This window comes from Betta splendens, chromosome 6, assembly GCF_900634795.4.
Source record: "Betta splendens chromosome 6, fBetSpl5.4, whole genome shotgun sequence".
Taxonomy (NCBI): Eukaryota; Metazoa; Chordata; class Actinopteri; order Anabantiformes; family Osphronemidae; genus Betta; species Betta splendens.
The window spans coordinates 5496143-5511242 of NC_040886.2; the positions used below are offsets into that span (position 1 = coordinate 5496143).

At 39.5% G+C, this 15100-nt stretch overlaps 5 protein-coding genes across 9 annotated transcripts in view; 3 read left to right on the forward strand and 2 right to left on the reverse strand.

Moving 5' to 3' along the window:
* The window catches only part of rspry1 (ring finger and SPRY domain containing 1), a 10740-nt gene extending 8044 nt beyond the window's left edge, over positions 1-2696 (reverse strand). The window contains 6 exon segments of the mRNA XM_029153862.2: positions 1244-1308; positions 1310-1330; positions 1332-1397; positions 1400-1550; positions 1552-1849; positions 2339-2696. Of these exon segments, the coding sequence (XP_029009695.2) occupies positions 1244-1308; positions 1310-1330; positions 1332-1397; positions 1400-1550; positions 1552-1715 (467 nt within the window). The 5' untranslated portion in view covers positions 1716-1849; positions 2339-2696.
* A 1654-nt stretch (positions 2697-4350) lies between these two features.
* Positions 4351-5755, forward strand: anapc13 (anaphase promoting complex subunit 13). Of its 4 annotated transcripts, none has more exons than XM_055509717.1 (3): positions 4351-4715; positions 4955-5128; positions 5444-5755. In XM_055509717.1, the coding sequence occupies exons 2-3, from the start codon at positions 5030-5032 to the stop codon at positions 5567-5569; spliced, it is 225 nt and encodes a 74-aa protein (XP_055365692.1). In that variant the 5' UTR covers positions 4351-4715; positions 4955-5029; the 3' UTR covers positions 5570-5755. The 4 variants fall into 4 exon arrangements, with proteins under 4 accessions (XP_055365692.1, XP_055365691.1, XP_055365690.1 ...); XM_055509716.1 differs by having other exon boundaries at positions 4645-4803; XM_055509715.1 differs by lacking the exon at positions 4351-4715 and adding an exon at positions 4725-4867.
* Positions 5738-8661, reverse strand: LOC114857847 (lathosterol oxidase-like). Of its 2 annotated transcripts, XM_029154725.3 has the most exons (6): positions 8527-8661; positions 7321-7538; positions 7105-7237; positions 6862-6962; positions 6463-6591; positions 5738-6216 (listed from the first exon to the last, which is right to left on the reverse strand). In XM_029154725.3, the coding sequence occupies exons 2-6, from the start codon at positions 7528-7530 to the stop codon at positions 5944-5946; spliced, it is 846 nt and encodes a 281-aa protein (XP_029010558.1). In that variant the 5' UTR covers positions 7531-7538; positions 8527-8661; the 3' UTR covers positions 5738-5943. The 2 variants fall into 2 exon arrangements, with proteins under 2 accessions (XP_029010558.1, XP_055365689.1); XM_055509714.1 differs by lacking the exon at positions 6463-6591.
* A 2765-nt stretch (positions 8662-11426) lies between these two features.
* mt2 (metallothionein 2) lies at positions 11427-12332 on the forward strand. Its single transcript, XM_029153225.3, has 3 exons — positions 11427-11585; positions 11679-11744; positions 12113-12332. Exons 1-3 carry the CDS (start codon positions 11561-11563, stop codon positions 12202-12204), a joined length of 183 nt encoding a protein of 60 aa, XP_029009058.1. The 5' UTR covers positions 11427-11560; the 3' UTR covers positions 12205-12332.
* Positions 12333-12875: 543 nt separating this feature from the next.
* steep1 (STING1 ER exit protein 1) lies at positions 12876-13974 on the forward strand. Its single transcript, XM_029153113.3, has one exon. The coding sequence runs from the start codon at positions 13007-13009 to the stop codon at positions 13679-13681; it is 675 nt and encodes a 224-aa protein (XP_029008946.1). The 5' UTR covers positions 12876-13006; the 3' UTR covers positions 13682-13974.
* Positions 13975-15100: the final 1126 nt, after the last annotated feature.

A 15100-nucleotide genomic window follows, 5' to 3' on the forward strand; every position in this document is an offset into this window, starting at 1 on the left:
TCTCAGTAAGAGACCATCTAATACAGTACCTGTTCAGCTTTTACAATCCTGGGTTGGAATTAATACAAATAATGATTTATGCTTTTGGCTTCACGCTGGTGCAGTAATTGCAATGGGAAGTAATATTATCCCACAGTAAGGTTAAGAAAATCATATAATTGTAATGGGGTCACTTCATGTTGTTGAACATGATCCAATGAAATCTCTTTGCCCGTCACAAATTAGTACAACTGTCACAGAACAACAGTTCAAGCTAAATTAAAAATGTTATGTAATAGCAGACAGCACTTTTTTGAAGGGTTCAAACGAGATTTAGTCACAAAAACCTTTTTTGCAACTTTTACATCCAAGCTACATATGACAGTACAGGTACATGCAACTCAATAAGTGGCCTGATTGCACAAGAACTGAAAAGGTGCGATGAAACAGTCATGAGAATCAAGTCACAATGACCGTCCCACCTATACTTGTATTTAACCACATCTAAAGGTGGTTTAAAACCCCACAAGGTCAATTGCAATGCTTTTTAAAGAAGACAATGAAACTTCATTGCCAGACGAAATCGGGGAAAAAGGTGCTTTGCTGTAAGAAGCATCACTGCAGCAAATTATGTCTGCAAAAAGAGAAAAGAAACCCTTATGCACTTGTATAATGTTGTCTCTTAAGAATTTTACTTGCTAAAGGTCAAAAGAACAAAAACCTGCAGGCAGATGCTTAGAGGACTTCTAATTCACCTCCATACAGAATGTGCCTGACTTTCCAGTCAGTTGACATGATTCTGCCAGATACGTCTTGTATTTTTTCAGTGTAGGTTTCAAAAGTATTACAATCTCTGTCATTTCAGTATTCCCAGAGTTAATTTCTTCTGTGATCCACACTCATTACAGAGCACTGTGGGAGTCGTAGTTAAGTGAAGTTAAACAATTTCAGCTTGGTTATGAGGATTTGAAGCAATATCATTGTTTTGTTATGTCTTCAAAAGTGCAGAATAAGGTGGAGCACGGGATAAGCAGAGATGGAAGCAGTGGATCGATTGCAAACCATTTGCTCTCTCACTTTAACGTTGCCTATGTTAACACACTGTAGAATACTGAATTATGACAGACAGACAGAAATGATGGTTCTGTTGGGAGACTATGTCTTTTTAAAAAAAACTTAATTACATGGAAATGACAAGATCATAATGCTCATTTGTGTGCTGTTGTCACCTTCAGAACTTATTATATTTTCATTCTCTACTTACTTGTCCACAAGCGTCCTGATGACAGCCAGTGTGTCCAGAACAAGACCATCCACATTCTGTTTTTTTCCGCCGTGGCTCGTGAGGCCCCTCGCCCTCTGCGTGGCGGCCTCACCGGGTCCCTAGGTCGACTGCTCCGAGCCTCAACGGCATCAACAACCTAACGCCTGTACCATGATCCAGCCGCCTTGCCTGTCCTCGGGGGGCCCTTGAAGACCCATGGTGATGGTCCTCCAAATCACTATCCTCCCGGCACACACAGCTGTTACCCATATTTCCAGTGCCGGAGACACACTTGCAAGTGTCTCCCAGAATGAGAGGAAGGTAGTGTAGAGGAGGCGAGGAAGAGCAGAACCTGTGCAAGGTTCCTGCAGGCACAGAAAGTGATCCAGGTGGCTACTATCATATCATTTGGAGAGCTTGATTGTGGGGATACTTGTCCATCGGGCTGGGTGGGTTCACAATAGATAATCATAATGTTTCCAGGATGAGATGTGTATTAGGTCGGGAAGCAATATTATGTATTTAATTTAGGTCAGGGATGCAATGATTAAGGTCATCACAATAATCACAAAATTCTGATCCAGATGTTCTCATGGGATGTAAAAGCTGTGGAAGAAAGCACAAAGAGAAAGGACAAAATGTAAATATCTCCCAGGTTAAACCTCACAAAGCTGTTACTCTAACTAATCGCCATTCGCCAGAAGCTATAAGAAAACACGTACGTATAGACGCGAGCGACAACACTTAAAGGGTCAACTCTGAAAGTGAAGTAGTAAAGACAGGAAAACCCAAACCATACGGGTTTTATCTACTATTAGTATTAAACTGTTTGCTATTTTACCATAATGTTATTCTGTTAAAGTAGAAAGCCACTGTGCCAGCAGTAAACTTCTTTATGCGAATGTTCTAAGACATTTCAGTGCTGTTGACAAACAAAACCTTTAAGTTAGCTGCTTAGCCAATCAGCTAGCCACCCACCAAAAAGCATTGTAAACATAGCAGTTTAAAATTGAAACCAGGTCCTACAGGTTCCCACGTATCATTTCGTCAATAAACTATAACAGTTTTAATTTAAACATGGACACACACACTTACGTTACTGCCGCACGAAAAACACAAGCCTTCAAGCGCAAGAGAGACGGACCAAAGTTGTTCATTAAGCGGACAGCTAACGCCGACCTGTGCTGTGTGGCGGCTAGCGCTAGCTGTTAGCCGATTAACCCAGACAGACACTGTATCTCCTCCACTGATTCCACTGTGAAAGTTACAACTAGTAGCTAACGAGAGTAGGACAAACTACTATCGCGTCACCGGTGACAAAGGGAGGCACATTTACACGCCCTGTCTACAGAACACAGCACACCGTTGTGGAAACGAAAACGACACATTCATGTGACTCTTACACATTTAATGACGCTTCGCTGCTAGCTGCTCGCTAATTCCGTAGCATCGAGCGCTAGCGGTAAAAGGTTGGTCATCATCAGCTGTTGATGCAGAGGCGAGGCTGACAGGAGGGTTTCAGTTGTATACAAGTCCACGTTCGGGAATGCTGGTCTCCTCCTGCTAGTTTGTTGATATTAAACCTATTATAATGTAAATATATGTTTTTAAACATGCACAACGTATATTTTAGGCAGAGGGACACATCCTCAACAAAGAAAGTGGAGATTTTAGAAAGCAACAAGTATCATTTTCTGATGAAAATGCGTAATTGTTCTAAATGTGCACGAAGACCAACACAAACGTGCTTCAAACAGGTGTGATTTTATTCAAAGTGACAAAACACACAAAGAGAGACTAAAAAAACTGACATCTTAATGTTATATGATGCGCTGAAGCTGAACTTTTCCACAAACATAAACGCAACTCACAGCAGTCACAAGTTTATATGAACTGAATGCGGTCAGGAACTGTAATCAAGTCATTGTAAAACTATGCTGAAGACGCACATAATATATAATGTTTAACTTCAAAATGTTTACTCTGTATAGTAATATAAAATAAAACAAGAAACATTACTATACATCTGGGATTTCTGATAAGTTAACCAGAGCTAGACATTTAGTTTCTTAAATGACACTTTTTTTCAATCAATTTCAATTTTTTGTAAGAAAATCCACTGTTCATTAAAGTAGACATTTTTTTATAATTTCTTAAATAATAAAATAACCATATGTGAGTAACAGCAGGATCCAGATCTTTGTGTTCTATAGAATAATAGCTTTAATATTTCGGTTATAACTGGGTTATTAATATTATTTAGGACAGATCATGCAGTGTATTCTGTGTGGCAGTGATTAAGCACTCAAATTACTAATATTATCAGTCACAATACAGTTTAGATCACAATCAAATGGAAACGTTGTGCACACACTGAAGAGACCATATTTTTATTCAAACTGTTTTACACTGGCATAAACTTCAGATTAACTGAAAATATTGCATATCCACAACTTTTCCATTAAGTCAGGTACTCTGCATTCAAATGGTATGCTGTAAATTAGGATAGTCACAGACTCTGCTTCGATCTGGGGCTGTATTGAATGAGTTGTCACAATACATCCCACTCTTTCCCAGCTCCTCAGAGAACCTTTGGGATTTGGGGTGGAAAGTACATGGTGAGCTTTCAAACGTAGGAGGAAGAAGGCCATAGTCACTAGAAGTAGTCCTGTACAGAGGATTCCTGGGCAGTCGTCGCACTGCTTGAACTGCTGGAGTCACCATGCAGGAGAAAAAACTGGGTTTCCAGGGCTGGCACACGCTTTTGCATTTTCCGCCTGCTGCTTTTGAGTAGCGGACATCTGTGCAATAGCAATCAAAAGAAACTCATATCACAATTCAGGATGTTCAGCACAACATTAAACACACCATGTTTTCTAAACTAGAAAACATAAACTGCTGAAGAGACAAGGAACTAACGAAGTAAGTTACCAAAAACAATTCAAATACTGGTTTCAAAATCTTACTTGATCTGTGACCTAAACAAAGGAAGGGTGTTTTAAGTGTATAATAAAAATATTTAGCCTACCTTTACGCAAAGCCAGTAATTCAACCAACGGATCAATCTGCTTTGTTTACGCAGGGCTCCCAGTATAAGCTTCGGGTCACCATGGAAACAGTGAAACGTTAGGCGGAGTGATCGGGAACTCACGCTTACGCTTGCCAGGAATGTTGTAATCAATAGCTGTTGGGCCAAATAAATATAGGCGGGGTTTTCCCTATTCTTATTAATTTAAACAATATTCGGTAGTTGTCAATGACTCAGCAAACATATTGAGAATGTTTTTCAGCGTGTAGGACGTAGCTACGACCTATCAGTTTGTAAAAGCTGTTTTCAGTTGACTGTTTTGAACAATTGATTGTTAAGGTTTTAATACCCCCGTCTTCTATAGAAGACTGTCACAACTCGCGTCGCAACTGGCATAGCTGGGCCTGAATTTTCATATGGAACTTGGCTGGGTTTGTCTTCGGGGTAAGGGAATGCACCATCACTTACGTCATTCCCAGGCGACGGCTCTCTTTCGTATAATAGCCGCGTCCACGCTCTGTGTATTTAACAGGTACACAAGTATTCAAGAAATCCAAGCTGACAACCTATTGTTTTACAACATTACTAATACACTGGTAAACTGCGCACTACTTACTTAGTGCTCAGGTTCTTGACTTTATATTTATCAGGGTTACAGTTGGTAATTGGCTGTTTCTACCTAGTTCCACAGTGTATACGTTAGCTTGAGGCTAACTTGGCGTGAGTGCACGTTGTACTTACGGAGTCCGAATAAGAGGATGGACAGTGAAATCCAAAGAGATGGGAGAGTCCTGGACCTCACTGATGACGCTTGGAGGGAAGACAAGCTTCCATATGAAGATGTCACCATCCCTTTGGTAATTCCAGTTACACTTAAATTAGTGTTAGCGTTTACTACTATTTAAAGTTGTAGAAAAAGCGCAATAGAAAATGTTATAGTTACAGTTCAATTTAAATATTGTTTGTTTGTTTTTTTTAATCAAGGTCTCTAAAAGATAAAAGCTTCCTACTTTATTTGGAAGGCTGGACTCATTCTCAATCGGGCATCACATTCTCTGAACTTTAGTTGTCATGACACCATGTTTTTCCACCGTCATAGAATTAACATAGGTCCATGCATATTATGAGCGCTTTCTCCATTTTGTTTATGGCATCTTGCCCTCCCCACTCAGAATGAACTGCCTGAGGCTGAGCAGGACAATGGTGGATCCACAGAGTCTGTAAAAGAACAGGAGATGAAGTGGACCGACCTCGCCCTGCAGAGCCTACATGAAAACACGCCAAGTACTGGAACCTGAAAGAGCTGTGCACATTGATACTAGATTTTGACTGCTTTTCATTTTGTCTTGAGGGATTTACAGTGTTCAGCTAAGCAGGAATTATGTTTTTTTATTTCAATTTTCTTGTATACAGTATGTGTGTATTCAACTGGCACTTTTGTACCTTTGACAGATTATGCATAAAGGTTATTTTACTAGGGCAAATCAGTTTTATTTGAAATTTTTTTTCTACATCCTATTAATGTCAGCTATAATTTAGTTAGTATCACCACCAAGATAAATGGCATGATGTATATTTAGAGTTTGGTATTTCAAACTCAATATATGCTACTTGTGTAGCTGAAGCAACAACCTTACATCTTTTATGAATACACTAACTACACTCACAAATGTCATCGCTGTGTTTGTGCAGCCTCTGCCATGAGTTCACGAATCTGGTCATGTGTCCCCTTCCCCAGCAGGGCCGAGGGGTGCCGGTAGGAGCCCCCCAGGCGATCCCAGAGTGTGAAGTACTGTCCGTAATTGTAGTTGAAGTAGAGGTGATGATCTGCGTGGTGAGCAGCACCGTTGATTAGATATATGAAAGGGCCAGGTATGCGGTAGTCTCCATCATGTATGGAAATGGTCCAGATGTTGACAAAGACAAAGAGTGACAGGTAGATCCCCTGTAAGGTAAATATCTCAAATATCACATTCATTCCACTTTGGGGAAAATCATGGTTTTTAGAATTCTATTTAAGCAAAGGTTTAATCAGCTTGATTCAACGTAGTGAGTAATGAACATGATCTACTTTGCATACACATTTGCCGCATTGCCACACCTGAAATTTCACATCTGACTTTACAAATATGCTATATATACAGTATATTCAATATAAGTATTTAGTAAAGAGCCGGATCCAGACCACTACCTTGTGGAGGGGGAAGATGAACGGGTATAGATGGTAAGGTAAGCTCTGCAGGAAACCGTCAAGTGGGTGGAAGGCATGACTGGCAAATGGTGTAGGGATTTTGAATATATGGTGTTGCTTATGTAAGTACTGAGAAGGAGGAACAGTCTAAATTTTAGTAAAATACAGTCTGAGGCATGAAGATATATGGTTAAAACGAAGTATAAAAAATGCTAAAATGTACTGTAACTCCCTTAACAGATATTTGATACATAGGTTGTAAACTGCATGCATGCATCTAAGCATTTAGATCAGTTGGTAGCAGATGTTGGTTCATATTAAGTTAAATATTGTTAGGCTCATTTTTAATCTACAAATGTAGTTTGAAGCAGCTTTGTGTTGGGTGTAAGTGTAGCTCACCTTGTAAATACTCTTATGGTGCATGCACCAGTGTATCCAGTAGATACACATGTCAGTAAAGAATAAGAAACCAGCAATGCTCAGGAACATTCCAGACCAACCTGAAAACAGAAACAGTGCTTTGATGGGTCTCCTTAGGAATAATTATTTCTCCACCTGCCGAGCTCATGAGAGTAATGTAATCATGGCCAGATTTAGTGTTTGAATTTACATCTCAATTGATTTTTAAATTAATTGTCTCACCCAGAGTTGATTTGCTGATGTTGTCATAAAGTTTGCTGTGTCCCCTGACCTCCCAGAAGAAGAGGGCCACTGTGGGGAAGCTCATCCAAAAGATGGCAACAGTACCCAGTTCAATCTCTTTTCTTACCTGGTTCTGCCATGTGATAAAAGACAGAATGTTTGGGACAACAGAACATCAAAAGAACTTCAATTATAATAGAATGTGGGGCAGTTTACCTTAATAAACTGTGGGTGTTTCATGAGATTGTGCTCAAACACATAGTAGAAGCTAAGTGCACCAAAGCCCAGGTAAATCAGCTGTGCTCCCAGGTTGGTCACCACCCACAGGCTGATTAGCTGACGCAGAGTATCATTCTCAGGCCATGTGGATGGGTAAACATACGGTGTGAAGATATAATGGTCAGCGATGTTCAGCACATGATCCATGGCACAATCTGTAAGTAAAATAAATGAAGCACTGGATACCAGTGCCTGTAGGCAACAATGCTGAAAGAAGTATCTAGACAAAAAAACAGCTACACGTATATTTGCAAAGTTTATATTTTCTTCTTTTGGAATGTCAAGAAATCACATTTTCCTTTTTGAACTCAGGCTTAAAGAGGTTAATGAAACTGTTCTGCTTTGACCTGGGCCATACACGTGGTTTGTGAAACTTCCTAGAAAGTGCCCAGATCCTCTTTCCTCTCTGCACAGTGTGAGCATGTGAGTAGCAACAGAACGCCTGTGGCCTAATTACAGATAGTTTAGTGGTGAATAAACTGTTTCAGGCGTTGACAACGTGATTGTACAGCTTGAAATATTTTTAAAAGACATCGAAGAATCAGCAGCAGATGCATATGTGTCTTTTTTGAGGGGGGGGCAGCAAGTACTTTGAGATGATTCAAACATCAGTCCAAGTGGAACAAGACCCCGGCATGCTCAGCAAATATGAAGGGGCTCAGTAGCAGACGGAGATTAATCTCCCAGTCACTTTCTCATGATTTCCATGCAGTTTGAGGGAAATGATCTTTCTCTATTCTGACCAAATCAGTTCCAGCTAAAGGAGCGTGAGAAGTTTTTATAAACCTTTTGAAGTGTAATGTATTTATATGGTATATATTATCTTATTCCTAAATTATCTGTATCTACATGACAAACATTGCAACGTGTCAGGCCTATTCTGAGTCAAAATAGATCTGTTTTATGCATATAAATAAATAAATGTAATGACATGCATGGGAAAGCAGCCGTCCATGTACCCCGTCCCATGCTGGGCTGTAGGATCGAGTTCCTCCCTGAGCTGTCTGCCCTTTAAAACACGCGCTGCACGCCAGCACGTTTACCACATGCACATCCCATGCATATAGCCATAGTCACATGTGTGAATTTAAACAGGAGAGAAAAAGTCAAATCGCTCCATGCTCCTGAAAATGCAAGTCAGACCTGTGTCGTGGGAAGTCCGCGGGTCAACTCCTCCAGCAGACACGCTCACAAATGTCTCATGGGCAGTGACGTGTCACAAACTGTCAGTGAGCGAGAAACACAAGCGTCTGATGTGAACTCTTTTCCTGACACGCTGAAGAAGACGACACCTGCACAAAGGATCTAAAAGGTTTTCTTGCGTTGCTCTGGTTTTACCCGAGGTTGATGATCTTTAATTTTATTTGTTTTGCAAGATTTACATTGTTGCATGCATCCTTCTAGTGTGTAGTTGTCCATTCTATAGTTTTCCATTGTTCACATTGTCGATTAATTCTGTTAAATATACACATTGTCCACAGGCTTTCTACACTTTTTTCAAAAGTGTCACATTTATTACAGTGACTGTAAGAGGCTTTTGTGTTCACACTATATTTTCTACATTTGATGTTGACTTTTAGACACAATGATCTGATTTTAGCCTGGCCTGTCACAACCTGCAGAAGTACAGAAACTTTCCTAAAGAAATTTAAATGTGTTGATGCCTCCCTCTAGAGCTGGTGAACAAAAACAACACCTCTCTGTGCAGTCTAGCATCACTTACTTCCCAACAACAAAACCTTCTCATCAGACTAAATAAGTCTCAATAATTACTGAACCTCATTAGGTTTTTACACTGCAGTCCTTCTCTTCCTTCTTCATCATCACTGCTGATGAGTCTTTGTCTTTGTTTATCATAAAACCATCTGTAAAAATAATTTTGTTTATACCATCAATTACCGCTTGTGCAAATAAAGAAGTGGTTTCAGGCTAAAATGAAAGGTCTGTGTCTGTCTATGAGGACAGTAATCCTGACTAGCACAAGTGTTCTTACTTTACTCCTTAACTTGCTTTTAATCTAAGATTCCACACTTGTTGCATTTCCTCTTAATAGTTAAAGTATCATGAGATTTTTCACCCCAACAACACCCCAATCACATGTTTTCGGTTTCCATTAAAGATACTGAAACTGCATTTGACAAGTGAATCCAAATTATAAATCAAAATGGATATTAATGTCCAAACAGCTACACAGTTATAATTATATACAAACATAGGTAAGAACACTACTTTTACTACACTACACAGAGATTACTACACAATCTCTAAAGTATAATAATAAAAAATAAAACAATAATACATCAAGCAAAATCATGAATAAATAAATCTTCTACTGTAATAAAAAATGTAATCTTTGTACCTTTATAGAAATGAACAAAAGCCAAATGCAGCATCTATACCAATGTCATATTTCTTGTCATCATGTCAACTTTTTTTACTATAATTTTAACTTTGTAATTGTGGAGAGTGACATCTTGATGTTTTTTTTTTCATATGACCGATCAAAGGCCTGTGCTTCTTTAAATCATCATAGTCTTGATCAATCAGAATATTTTTTATCGATTAAATAAAAAATTGTAGTGCTTTGACCAACGCGTGAATAGCCAGGATGGTTGTTCTGTAACTATAATGTGTCCCTAATTTGAGTCAACATGTATAAATCAAATATTAAACTCATAATCAATATATCTGTGTGACTGCTTATCTGAATATATTTTACGTCTGTACACTGCGTGGTTGACAGAGGTCACGCCCTATGACCGCAGCTGACTCAGCTCTTACAGTGCAAACAGACGATGACATGCGAAAAACTTCTTTTCAATGAAGCCGAGAAGTGGCGAGTGCAAAACGGGACAAATGCGGCTTCAGGTTCCCAACACATGCTCGTACATTACAGAGTAGTGACTACATTTGTCTTAGAAATGTAGAAGAATGTGAAAAAGAACCGTTTAAACATGGAGCTAGTCCAATAAAAATTAAATAGTTACTTTGTAAACGTGAGCTTGCTAATTATCTTTGTGAAATTTAAAACAAGATGCTGCTTTCTGTTTCACTTAGGAAGATGAAAATTCCACACAGCACGCGGTACATGAATGCAACATTCTGCTGCCGCTTCTTTACCCAAACTTGCTCACGAGCTCCGAGTGAAGAGGCGGGTCCGGGTGCAGAGGACGACAACAAAGCAGACAGTCTGTCTGTACCGTGTGCACAAACCCAAACAATGGGAAGGGGAACAGAGCATAGACTGTTTTCGTGTGAAATAAACGCACCCTGAGCCAACAGAGCCTATTTTTGTCTTTCACTAATCAACTGAAAAATACAGCTTTTCACACAGCATAGTAAAACCCTTAACCCATATGTATTAAAGTCACAGATTCGTGATAGATTAAAACAATAATTATAATCATCTATATTTATATAGATGATATATAGTATTTTCACAAGTTATGGAAATACTTGTGACCTTCAAAATAACAGTTTTTATTTTTAAGTTTTACAATAAAATAAAATATCCAAATGATATGTAACTAGTTTAGGCCTAGAAGCTGTTTTTTTGAAAATACTCTAATGGAAGACATGCAGTGCAGCCTAAAGCCTACCGCCCTTTAGCCACCGTGAAATTTATATTTGTCAGTTTAAGCAGATATTACACATAGAAAAGATAAACATAGTGCATGAATTCCTCATGTTAGTTTTGCTTATACTATCATTACTGGTCACACAAAGTACATAAAAATAAAAACTATGTTTCCCTTCAGTGACGTTAGATCTTTAGTGACCTGAAAATCAAACAGTTTATTTTGTCCATTTATAAACGGGTTTATGCAGTTTTATATAACAATGTATTTTCTCGGTGTAAACATGTTTATTGTCCAAGGGGGCAGATTTCCCAGGGTCTTGGGGATTACGCAATTTTTAAATTACACGCCAACATATTCACTCCTGGGAAATTCCTCCGTTGCTGTGTGGGTGGGACCCAAATCGTCGTGCGCACACCTCTTTGTAATCGTTTACCACGTGCCTGCGTCCTGCGTGACAGGCGCCTTTTGCACCCGGCCCTGCTGTTCCAAGGACGCTATAAAAAGGCCAGTCTCTCGTTCAACAATCAAAGCGTCGACGCAACTAAGACAGAAGTAGAACCTTTATACTCTGAAAAAGAAGCGCATCAACTGAAGAAATGGACCCTTGCGAGTGTGCCAAGAGTAAGTGTTTTTAACGGTTGTCTGCTTCTCATTGATTTCTTTTGTATTTTACTAAACTAGTCAAAGCAAACCTAATCCCTTGTGTTGTTTTAGCTGGAACCTGCAAGTGTGGGGGATCCTGCACCTGCACAAACTGCTGCTGCACCTGCTGCAAGAAAAGTAAGTTACAACACCATTTTTAATGAATAGCTATGCTAATGTGTTAAATTTCTTCAGTTAATTTTGGCCACAATAATTTAGAGCTAATTTAAAATTCAGTACATTATAGGAACTGGACAAAACGGTATTAAAGTGGGTAATTCTCAATCAGAATTTCTAATCTACTATGCAAGTGGCTCTAATTTGTCTAATTGGTAAGAGCATATGAGGTGTAAACAATGCCTGCTTCACCTACTTGTCAGGTTTCTCCCAAATTCTAACTGGGTGTAAGGTGCAGGTTCTGTGTGGCATCAAGGAGCGCGTATCTATTGGGAGATATAATTGTCCTCTTAATTTTCATCCAACTACATGTTTTCTCCCCTCATCAGGTTGCTGCCCATGCTGCCCATCCGGCTGCAGCAAGTGTGCTGGCGGCTGCGTGTGCAAAGGCAAGACGTGTGATGCCAGCTGTTGCCAGTGAAAAGTTTATGGCATGAGCACTTCCATCCTTTTTGTGAATACAACCTGATAAATTTGCGTGATCCATGGAGTAGTGTCTTTTGTATGTGGCTTTAACAATTGAAATAAATTTGATTAATGTAAAAGGCATTCTTTGTTTTAATGTTTTGGTGACCTTTTATAGCTGTGACATGTAAGCAGGCTGTAGTCTTGCCACACTTGTTCTGCTTTTTAGATTGCTCTGAATTATTGAGTTGGTTGTCCTCCCACCATAATTGGCTAAGAAAGCCATGCCCCACCCCCCCACCCCCACAGCTAATGACTGCTATTGAAGGTGTGAGACATCTGCACATTTTCCCCTTGTGTTGCTGAATGACAAACTAAAATGAATTGTGAAGTGGTCAAAATAAAGCTTTGGACCACCCATGACAATGGTAGGTTTATATCCACTATATATTGGATATATATAGTGTGTGTATATATAGTATAATATCAGTGGGTAGTTAATTGGTGTTGACTTTTTGCACAACTTCATAGAAACTCAATTAACTGTCTCTCAGATTGTAGCGGTAGCACTGCAAACTAAAATAATGTAATGCTCTAAAACTTCACTGGTGGGCACAGCTAACAAATGTTGGTTGTTGAAGGCTACGGTTTTAATAGGGGTTCAGCGGAACGAAAATACTGCGTTAGTTTCTAGTAGGAATCCTAGCAGCGGCACACAGGAACTTATGCGTCGAGAGTTACGTTTTAAACGGAGAATGTTTGTGAGGCTGGTGGTGTTTCAACACTGGTATTAAAAGTACACATTTGCGTGGCTGAACATGCCGAAGGTTGTGTCCCGAAGTGTTGTCTGCTCGGACACCAGGGACAGAGAGGAGTATGACGACGGAGAAAAGCCACTTCACGTCTACTATTGCCTGTGCGGCCAGATGGTGTTGGTGCTTGATTGCCAGCTTGAGAAGTTGCCCATGAGGCCCCGGGACCGAGCCAGGGTCATCGACGGTGGCAAACACGCTCACAAGTTCTGCAACGTGGATGCGAGCGAAACCACGTACATCAAGAGAGCCGAGGGCATCGAGAAGCAGTACCGCAAAAAATGCGGTAAGTGTGGCCTGTTTCTTTTCTACCAGCACCAGGAGAAGACCAACCAGGCGACATTCATCGTAGACGGAGCAGTGGTGAAGTCCGGACAGGGCTTCGGTAACATCAGCGTCTACAGCCAAAAGCAGGAGGCTCCCAAAAAAGTCCGCGTGATGATGACAAAGCGAACCAAGGACATGGGCAAGTTCAGCTCCGTGACAGTGTCCACCATAGACGAAGAGGAGGAGGAGATCGAAGCCAGGGAGGTGGCAGACTCGTACGCGCAAAACGCCAAAGTGATCGAGAAACAGCTGGAGAGGAAGGGTATGAGCAAGAGGAGGCTGCAGGAGCTGGCTGAGCTGGAGGCCAAGAAGGCGAAGATGAAGGGCACCCTCATAGACAATCAGTTCAAGTAGGGGCGTCAGGGACAAAGACCGTGTACACCGGAACCCACTGGACTCTGCAGCGTCAGTGATTTTTTTCTGTCATGTAGGATTTGTCCTGTTCTTATCAGCAGGTTATCTGGGGTCATCAGCGCCCCAGTAAAGAGAGGACTGTGTTCGGCCAGATATAGATAGATACAGTCATAACGATCTATGTGTTTTCTTACAGATAGGGAAATGCAATAGAAATCTTTTTGTGTTTAAAGTTTGAAATTGGTGTTTTGGTTTCAATTTAATGAGTAAATAAAAGTTTTTTAAAACATTAATTGTTTGTGCTTTATTTACCATAATGTTTGTAGATAGAATTTAGTCAACATACTGTACTAACACTGCATCTACTACTATGGTAAGTACTGGCTATGTTTGTTTGAGGTCAACTTCACTCCCTGTCAACTTGCTTGTAGTTTTAATTTTGTGTCTTCTGATTATTATAACAGAATAATTTGTTTATGTTTAATCATGTCCTTCTGCTTACCTTATCTTGAAACTTTGTTCTACTTCGAGCTTAAAAATGGCATAATCTGAACAAACAAAATTAAGTGAAAAAGTATTTAAAATGGTAGTGTTTTTTATTTTATTTTGGCTGGCATGTACAGTAAGGCAAATTGTTTAGTTTTTTAAGTTTTTGGAAATTATTTGAAGGTTTTTTGCACATGAAAAGATTATCGTATGTTCATAGAGAAACTGATCAGAGATCCAGACAGTTTTAGTTTGTTTTGATGAATTTAGTCAGACTGCTTTAATGCACTTTTTGTGTTGTATAACATAGGAGATGTACAGACAGTATTATATAATAAAGCAGCTTTTGGAGTTTGTACTCCGCATGACCAGATCTCTCCTAACAGAGCAACAGACTGTAGCCTGAAAGCGGGCTGCTATCAACCATCTGGGATCCAAAGTGTGCAGCCAGTGGTTTCTTCTTATGTAAAAACATTAAGAATCAAAGCAAAAAGGCAGTGTTAGTATTAGCAATCATATTATTTTACTAGAAAGATGAACTGTTAGTTGCTGCAATATTGGTGGATAACTTCTGATAACAGACATCTATTTAAAATGTCTAAATGTATTTGGGGAAAAGCATTTTGATGAACCTGAAATGAGAAAAATGCACACAGTATTATTAAAAGTATGAAAATTATATGGTATACTTTTACTAACACTAACTGTTATCTTATGAGTGTACAGAGAATCTCATTGTTTCACATAAAACAAAATATGTCTTTAAAGAGCAAGCTGGTCTTTTACACCTGAATGTCATATACATAGCTCTCAGGATTTTAAGCATATCTTTTGAAGTCTCTTTTGAAAACTTAAACCTTCAAGCTCCTGGGTATTCATTTACGTTTAAGACTAGCACACTGTAACTTAGAATTTGCTTTTACATTACTTATC